Source organism: Physeter macrocephalus, chromosome 17 (assembly GCF_002837175.3).
Source record: "Physeter macrocephalus isolate SW-GA chromosome 17, ASM283717v5, whole genome shotgun sequence".
Classification (NCBI taxonomy): Eukaryota; Metazoa; Chordata; class Mammalia; order Artiodactyla; family Physeteridae; genus Physeter; species Physeter macrocephalus.
The window spans coordinates 9646387-9656118 of record NC_041230.1 but is presented as its reverse complement, the minus strand read 5'-3'; the positions used below and the strand labels follow the sequence as shown (position 1 = coordinate 9656118).

The window sequence follows — 9732 nt, the reverse complement described above, 5'->3', positions numbered from 1 at the left end:
AGCCGCTCCGCGGCATGTGGGACCTTCCCAGACCGGGGCGCGAACCCGGTTCCCCTGCATCGGCAGGCGGATGCGCAACCACTGCGCCACCAGGGAAGCCCATGTACCAACAATTTTTTAACGAAGTAAAATAAGGTAGAAAAATACCAGAATTTGTTGGGAAGAATGGAATACATTGCAGCAAAAACTCTTGCCAATTGCGTGAGTGACGTAAGAACCGATGGGAGATTTAATGAAGATAGACATTGGCAATAAATCGGTTTCTGTAATACTTATTACGCATATGTGTCTGGGTCTTGAAATACTGGTATTTCTTCAAATAGGTCATGTTTTTTGTTTTTTTTTTAAATACACTGGTTTTGATTCATTGATCAACATTTAATTCAGGAATCTAAATTTCCAGTAAATTGTACCTTTAGTGTGTTCCTTTTAAATATGTGACTCTGCATGTTCACAGGGTGTCACCTATATATATGTCACCTATATATATAAACATGATATATTCTACTTAGAAAAGGAAAAAAGGCTTTGGGTGGTGAAGACAGCAACCCAAAGAGAAGGGACATCAGCTAAGAACCAGGCAGATAAGAGTCCTTGGAGATGCTCTTCTATGTGTTTTTACTTTTCTCCAATCCTTCGCTGTCATCTGGTCCAAACTGCCAGACCATTTCTTTCACACGCCTTTGTACTGGTTGCCCTGCTCCTATCCTTCCCCTCCTATAGTCTCTTCTCCCCGTCACAGCCAAAAGTGATGCTTAGGAAAGATTGCCATTCCTCTATTCCAAACCTTTTATGGCTTATTTTTCTTAAAGTTAAAACCTCTTCAAGTGGCTTCTGGAGTCTTCCAGGGTCTGCTCATGGGCCCCTGCTGCCTCTCCAATTCCTCTCCTCTGCTCTCCTCTCTCGCTCCATCCCTCCCACCCCTGCTGGCCTCCGCAGTGTTCTCAGACCTGCCAGGGACGCTGTATCGCCTGTGGCTGCCCTAATACATCACCACAAACTTCATGGCTTAACACAACACATGTTGATCATCTTACACTTCCAGAGGTCAGAGCTGTAACGTGGTTCTCACGGGGCTGAAATCAAGGTGTTGGCACCATTGCGTTTCTCCTTGGGGGCTCTAGGGGAGAACCTGCCTTTCCAGCTGCTAGTGGTCACCCAAATCTCTTAGCCTGTGACCGCCTTCCTCCATCTTCACAGCCAGCGACATTGCTTCTCTCTGCCCCTTGCTGTGTATTTGCACGCCCCTCCCCCGCTCTTCTTCTGCATCCCACTTCCTCTTTGAAGGGCCCTTTTGACTGCATTGAGACCCCACGCCCACCCCATAGTAGAAGATCATCTTCCCTTTTAAAGTCAGCTGATCAGCAGCCTCAATCCCATCTGCAACCTTAATTCCCCTTTGCCACATACCCTAACATATCCTAGGTTCCAAAAATCAGGACGTGAGTTCCTTGGGGGACAGTTACTCTGCCCACGGCTGGGACTTCTGCCTCTGAGCCCTCAACTTGCTCTCTCTCTTCCTTTTACCTCAGATCCTTCTGTGCCCTCCCTTACTGCCTTCAGGTCTCTGCTCCATTCTAACAGCATGCGAAAGGCCTCCTGTGACCACCCTGTCTAAAATCCCATCCTCCCTGTACTCTCCTCGTTCTGCCTTTTATTGGGTCTCACAGACTTTGGTTTGCTTGCTTATCACTTCTCTCTCTGCACTGAAGTGTGATCCCCAGGAGTGAGGAGTTTTGTCTGTCCTGTTTAGTGCTCTGTCCTCAGTGCCCAGAGTAGCCTGGTATGTGGCAGGCATCTGTAAATATTTGCTGACTTAGCGTGTTGATGGATGGGACGGGAGACCCCCGTGTCTCCGCGGGTCATGGAGATAACTGTTAGTCATGTGCGAACCAGAGTGAAGGAAGGAAGTTGCAGAGCATTTTTGTCTTTTGATGAATGTCTATCCGATTACTTTCATTTTTTTCTTATTTGTTTTTTAATTTTATTTATTTATTTTAGTTTTTCAATTACTTTCTGTTTTTTAATTGAAATATAGTTGATTTACAATGTTGTGCTAATTTTAAATAAATTTATTTATTTTATTTATTTATTTTTGTCTGAGTTGGGTCTTTGTTGCTGCACGCGGGCTTTCCCTAGTTGCGGCGAGCGGGGGCTACTCTTCGTTGCTGTGTGCGGGCTTCTTATTGCCGTGGCTTCTCTTATTGCGGAGCACAGGCTCTAGGCTCGTGAGCTTCAGTAGTTGTGACTCACGGGCTCTAGAGCGCAGGCTCAGTAGTTGTGGCGCATGGGCTTAGTTGCTCCGCGGCATGTGGGATCTTCCTGGACCAGGGCTCGAACCCATGTCCCCTGCAACAGCAGGCGGATTCTTAACCACTGCGCCACCAGGGAAGTCCTCCACATTCTGTTTTCAATGAGACAGTCCAAAAGATTCAGAAGGAACTAGTGATGCGCCCACTTGCTTTTCACCCCAAGGGATTCTTGCCACCTTTGATTTTCTTTTTTCTTTATTAGCAGCATGCTTGGTGTACCCTGGTCTCTGGGACAGCTTTTCAGCTTTCCAGCAAAACTGAGTTCTCTGTCCCTTTGATATTTCAAATAACTTACTTGGAAAAGATGTTTTCCTTGTAGGACTTGGCTTAAGCTCTCATAAAAAAGTCAAACCGAGATTCATTTATTCATTCAACATGTATTTGTAGGGTACTCACTGTACTCCAGGCATGATTCTGGACAGTGATTATAAAGTAAGAAAGTGTAAAAATGTGTTCCATGTACAAAGTGTGAAATGCTTCCCGCTTTGATGCTGCATTGCAGTGGGAAAGAGACATATTAAACAACAAATGATTTAGTGAGTCATGTGGGGAAAAGTGCTGTGTAGAACATAAACAGATTCAAGGAGGATGGACCTTGCCAGAGGTAGACTGAGTGAGGGCAGGATTGGTTATTTTACATTAGGTGGTAAAGAGGCCTCGGTGGTGGGTTGACATTGAGCAGAGGCCTAAAAGACATGAGGAGTCACCCAGGTGTCTGTCTGAGAAGACTTCCTGGCAGAATTTAACTACCATTTTAGGATTGGCTTTCAGAGTTTATACTGTGACCTCACCTTTTTCCTTTCTCAGTCTCTGTCTCTGAGTAAAAGATTACCTTCCACTTTTTTACTTTTTTTCCTAGAGGTCTGAATTAATATCAGGTTTAGGACAGTGTATGTTATCTGTTCAACTTGGTTTCCCTTTTGTCCTAATGGAGAAAACCTGCCAGTAGGAGCTGAAGTTCCATCCTCTTGCTTTCACTGTGTTTTAGTCTGTGTGTGATTAGATATTTGCTGCCAAACCTGCAAGTCATTCTAACCATTCCAATCACCTCAACACTAAAGTAACTTTCCAATAAAATGACCCAAGGCAGAGTTATAGAGAGGCTGTTTATCATATGTCTACTGGATCAAAGAGGAGGCAGCTTAAAGGGAGGGGAGTGAATTTCACCTTTGAAACTTGTCAAAATTTCTTCACAAGTATTTTCTTTCTTCTTCTTCTTCTTCTTCTTCTTCTTCTTCTTCTTCTTCTCCTTCTCCCTTCTTCTTCTCCTTCTTCTTCTTCTTTTCTTCCTCTTCCTCCTCCTCCTCTTCCTCCTCTCCCTCTTCCTCCTTCTCCTTTTTTTTTTTTTTTTTTTTTTTTTTTTGGTATGGGGATTCCCTGGTGCTCCAGGGGTTAGGACTCTGTGCTTTCACTGCTGAGGGCCTGGGTTCGATCCCTGGTTGGAGAACTGAGATCCCACAGCAAAAAAAAAAAAAAAAAAAAAAAAAGCCTGTTTTGTTTTGTTTTGTTTTTAGAGCAGTTTTAGGCTCACAGCAAAATTGAGAGGAAGGTACAAAGATATCTCATATATCCCTTGCCCTCCCCACACTCACAGCCTTTAACATCATTGACATGTCCTACCAGATACAACTGATGAGCCTACATTAACACATCGTTATCATCCAGAGTCTATACTTTACATTAGGGTTCATTCTTGGTGTTGTACATTTTATGGATTTGGACAAATGTATAACGCCATGTAGCCAGCATTATTAGTATCATACAGAGTATTTCCACTGCCCTAAAAATCTTCTCTGCTTTGCTTATTCATCCCTCCTTCCCCCTAACCCTTGGCAACCACTGACCTTTTTACTGTCTCCATACTTTTGCCTTTTCCAGAACATCAAATAGTTGGAACCATACAGTATGTAGGCTTTTCAGATTGGCTTCTTTCTTTCTTCTTATTTAATAATATGCATTTACATTGCCTCCACATCTTTTCCTGGCTTGATAGCACATTTCATTTTAGCACTGAATAATATTCCACAGTGTGGAGGTACCACAATTTATTTATCCATTCACCTACCGAAGGACATCTTGGTTGCTTCCAAATTTTGTTTACGGAAAAGTTGTTGCTTTTCCTTAAAGTTCTAGTTGATTCAGATTTTATTATCTATATAAATTTTTGTCTACATCATTTATTAACTATATAGTTTACTATCCAAGATTCTAGGCTGCCTTTGAAATTCAATAGAAATGGCCATAGGTGAACAATTTGAATCTAATTATCAATTTTTTAAGTTAAGTTTTTGTTGTCTAACTTGCGCCTCACATAGGAAATTTGCACCAGTGTGTTTTGTTATGCTTAGTGGATAGGAGCCAGCTGGACCATCTCTTGGTTTCCTTTGGCATGCAAACCAGAGCCCATGACACACAATGGAAGAGGCGAACTGAACATTCTCTGGATTCATTCAAGTCGCACACTCTCTCCTAAATGTGAAATCTTGACAGCACTGAGCAGAGCCTTCAGTTGTCCACATCTCTGAACTTTATGTCTTTGCAGAAGGAAAGATCCAAAGTGAGATGGAGACTGTTTCAGAAGCAGGACTACATGAAGAGCTTTCCTCCTGGCATATCTGGCAACACATTGCAAGTGACTTCACCAGGTGTCAAGACTCCATGATAAAAAGTTCTGAATTCCACCAACAAGGTGACTCATCCGGCCAGGTTGGGGCAGGATTCTGTGAAACTCACACAGGCCAGAAACCTTATCAGTGTAATGAATGTACAAGATCTTTCAGTGATGTCTCCAACTTTGATCTTCATCAACAAATATACCCAGGAGAGAAGTCTCATACATGTGGTGAGTGTGGAAAAAGCTTCTGTTACAGCTCAGCACTTCGCATTCATCAGAGAGTTCACTCGGGAGAGAAACGCTATAAGTGTGATGAGTGTGGCAAGGAGTTCAGTCAGAGCTCACAGCTGCAAGCTCATCAGAAAGTCCACACCGTAGAGAAGCCATTCAGATGTGAGCAGTGTGGGAAAGGCTTCAGTCGTAGGTCAACACTTACTGTTCATTGTAAATTACATATGGGAGAGAAACCTTATACTTGTGACCAATGTGGAAGGGCCTTCATTCATGCTTCACATCTTCAGGAACATCAGAGAATCCACACTGGGGAGAAACCGTTCAAATGTGATATATGCGGTAAGAACTTCCGCCGTAGATCAGCCCTTAACAGTCACTGTATGGTCCACACTGGAGAGAAGCCATACAAATGTGAGGAGTGTGGGAAGTGTTTCACTTGTAGCTCAAATCTTCATATCCATCAGAGAGTCCACACAGGAGAGAAACCTTATAAATGTGAGGAGTGCGGTAAGTGCTTCATTCAGCCTTCACAATTTCAGGCCCATCGGAGAATCCACACGGGAGAGAAACCGTATGTCTGTAAAGTGTGTGGTAAGGGCTTCATTTACAGTTCAAGTTTTCAAGCCCATCAGGGAGTCCACACAGGAGAGAAACCATACAGATGCAGTGAGTGTGGGAAGAACTTCAGGATGAAAATCCATTATCAAGTTCATCTGGTCATCCACACAGGAGAGAAACCCTATAAATGTGAGGTATGTGGGAAAGGCTTCCGTCAGAGTTCATATCTTAAAATCCATCAGAAGGCCCACAGCGTAGAGAAACCGTACAAGTGTGAGGAGTGTGGGCAGGGCTTCAATCAGAGTTCACGACTTCAGATCCACCAGCTGATCCATACCGGTGAGAAACCATACAAATGTGAAGAGTGTGGGAAGGGATTCAGTCGTAGAGCAGATCTTAAAATTCACTGCAGAATCCACACCGGAGAGAAACCATATAATTGTGAAGAGTGTGGGAAGGTTTTTAGTCAGGCGTCTCATCTTCTGACCCATCAGAGAGTCCACAGTGGAGAAAAACCATTCAAATGTGAAGAGTGTGGGAAGAGCTTCAGTCGGAGTTCACACCTTCAAGCCCATCAAAAAGTCCACACTGGAGAAAAGCCATACAAATGTGAGGAGTGTGGGAAGGGCTTCAAGTGGAGCCTGAACCTCGACATGCATCAGAGGGTCCACACAGGAGAGAGACCATATAAGTGTGGGGAGTGTGGGAAGCACTTCAGTCAGGCCTCAAGTCTTCAGCTTCATCAGAGCGTCCACACTGGAGAGAAGCCGTACAGATGTGATGTGTGTGGTAAAGTCTTTAGTCGGTCTTCACAGCTTCAGTATCACAGGCGAGTTCACACAGGGGAGAAACCTTACCAGTGTGAGACGTGTGGTAAAAGCTTCAGTTGGCGCTCCAATCTTGTAAGTCATCACAAGATGCACACTGGGGATACATTTTATGAAAGCAGCAAGAGTGGTAAGAACATCAAGGAACTGTCAGAGGAGAGAAGTTCTACAAAATGATGTTTTCAAAAAACTCATGTGCAACATGAATTCTTGCAAGCATCAGGTCTCATAGGAGAGAAAGTATTTTAGGTTAGTTGGTGTTGAAGCAGTAGCTAAACAGATCCTAGTGTTCACCAGACCACACAGCAGAGACCCCTTCTGAGTGGTGCAATAAGGGCTGCATTCAGAACTTTGACATTTATCAGATGTCACTTAGGAGATAGCACTTAGAAAGGAAAAGAGTTTGGTCTGGGCTTTAACAAAAGTGTAAGGATGAGCTAGTCAAAATTGATGTCCATGAGAATGTGCGCTCCATGAGGGCAGGGACTTGGCTGCTGAATCTACACAACCTTATCATTGACTGGCGCTTTTAGGTGTGCTCAGTACTTGTGTTTTAAATAAACCAAAAGGGGGAAATGTATAATATATGAAAGTTGTATCCAGAGGAGGAAACCTGCAAAATAAAATTAATTCAGGACATGAACATTTGTTGAAATACTGAAAACCACTACAGAAAATCAATCTGCAATATATTTTTTTAAAATTTATTTTTGGCTGCGTTGGGTCTTCATTGCTGCACGCAGCCTTTCTCTAGTTGCAGTGAGCGGGGGCTACTCTTCATTGCAGTGCGTGGGCTTCTCATTGCAGTGGCTTCTCGTTGTGGAGCACGGGCTCTAGGCATGCAGGCTTCAGTAGTTGTGGCACGCGGCTGAGCTGCTCTGCAGCGTGTGGGATCTTCCCGGACCAGGGCTTAAACCCGTGTCCCCTGCATTGGCAGGCAGATTCTTAACCACTGCGCCACCAGGGAAGCCCCCCAGTCTTCAATATTAATATGCTATTAGCCTATTGCAACTGGCTCCTTGCCTCCCACAGCCTCTGTTCTCAAGTTGGGTGGTTATTTGAGGCCCTGTCTAGTTTTCCAAGGACTGTGTTCAGTAGAAATTGAACTATCTTGTGATTTTTTTTTTCTGATGGTACAGACTGAAAAAACGTGATTAACTTTGCAACAACAGTAACTGCATAGTATACAATTGATTTTTTTGTCTGTCAATGTTAGGGCAGGGTTTACTCTAACACTTTGAAAGTGTCACAAAAGTTGTCCCTAGAAAAAACATTTTTAGTTGACCTTGAACTTACTGATTTCTAATTCTCTGCATTTTCATCCAGACTTTGAAATGTTTGCCTTCTGATTATTGTAGCATTTCTTCTATCAAAACTTCTAAAATACCAAAAAGATGAGCACCGCATCAATGATGTCACTGAATTTTTAAATGGAAATTAGTGTACAGCTGTAAGAATTTGAGTTTTGATATATTCCTATATTAATCTGAAGCCATTAAAATGATGACAGGGACTTCCCTGGTGGTGCAGTGGCTAAGAATTCGCCTGCCAATGCAGGGGACACGGGTTCGAGCCCTGGTCCAGGAAGATCCCACATGCCACGGAGCAACTAAGCCCGTGCACCACAACTACTGAGGCTGTGTGCCACAACTACTGAAGCCTACGTGCTTAGAGCCTGTGCTCTGCAACAAGAGAAGCCACTGCAATGAGAAGCCCGCGCACCACAACGAAGAGTAGCCCACACTCACTGCAACTAGAGAAAGCCCGTATGCAGCAACGAAGACCCAACGCAGCCAAAAATAAATAAATAAATAAATTTGTTTAAAAAAAAATTATGACAGATATAATGGCAGGAGATACACAGTATGGGCTTTGAGAGGTCACAGATTGTAGCCTTCATAGTATAATCAACCATAAATCTTTGTTAGTATTTGTGTATGTGTGCGTGTGCACACATGTATGTGTACATGCATAAGATCATGTGTAAAGGGATACTCTTCCAGCGTGGTTTTCCTAGGCAAGGAGCATTTTGTGGTATTTTTCTATTTTATAACTTCATGTTATATTTTTTTCATTGACTAGTGAATATTGCCAAAGCAGGAAATTATTATAATAGAATTTGAAAAAGTACTAAATAATTATCCCTTGCAGTTAAGACCTCATAATATGATTGTTCTATATTGTCATAAGGCATATAAGATCAAAATTATGGTATGAACTCTGGAAGCCAATTTCCAAAACAAAACAATTCTCAGATTATTTTGCGTACACAGAAAAATTGATGAATTTCAACAATTGAAGCTTTATTATTTATACTGTGCTTTAACTACAGATCCGTAATAGGGAGAGGGAAAATCCTGGAGGTAGAAACATAAGTGGATATACCTACATCGTGGAGGTTTAAAAAAAAAAAATTTCTCTTGTTGAAAAGATGCGCATGAGGAGAGAACTCAGCATAATAGCAGAGGACCCTCTGGATGTGGAACCAGTAAGGACAAAGCAGGTTTGGATGGCCTTCCATACTCAGACCAATGGTGGTATTTTTAATATAGTTGGATAAAGGGCTTTATTTAGCAAGTTACAGTTGACCCTTGAACAATATAGGTTTGAACTGGGCAGGTCCACTTATATGCAGGGTTTTTTTTAATAGTAATTACTACAGTACTACATGATCTGTTGTTGGCTGAACCCATGGTTGCAGAATTGCAGATACAGAGGAACCACGGATATGGAAGTCTGACCATAAGTTATTTATATAGATCTGTCTATCCATCCATCCATCCGTCCATCCATCTATAGAGAGAGAGAGGGAGTGAGTGCACATGCTAGGTATTTACAGAAGTAGTTATGGAAGTGTGAGGATATACAAACACACACATGTGTATGTGGTGTATATAAACATGTATATCCACGTTTCTATTTCAGGGCTGGAGCAAGGAAAGTATAGAATGATCCTGGAGAAAATTTGCTGTGCCAGAAAGTAGGAGAGTGGTGGGACATGTAAAAAGATCGAGCTTGAAGAGACTCACACTGGGTAAATCTGAGCAATTTGACCATAAAATAAATAATTATCATACAGAATATGAATAAAAAAAGAGGAAGGGAGGGAAGGAAGGGCTCTCAGAATGCCAAGCCATAAATATACAGAAAGAATGATGTAATGTAAAAATCATTATTTACAACCATC

General features: G+C 42.5%; 1 protein-coding gene across 9 annotated transcripts in view; it reads left to right on the top strand.

The window, feature by feature from the left end:
* The window catches only part of LOC114483837 (zinc finger protein 234-like), a 19470-nt gene extending 12081 nt beyond the window's left edge, over nucleotides 1-7389 (top strand). For all 9 annotated transcript variants that reach the window (XM_007107727.4, XM_007107723.4, XM_055079344.1 and 6 more), the window contains one exon: nucleotides 4855-7389. In XM_007107727.4, coding sequence (XP_007107789.2) covers nucleotides 4855-6722 — 1868 coding nt within the window. In that variant the 3' untranslated portion in view covers nucleotides 6723-7389. The remainder of the gene's footprint in view (nucleotides 1-4854) is intronic.
* Nucleotides 7390-9732: the final 2343 nt, after the last annotated feature.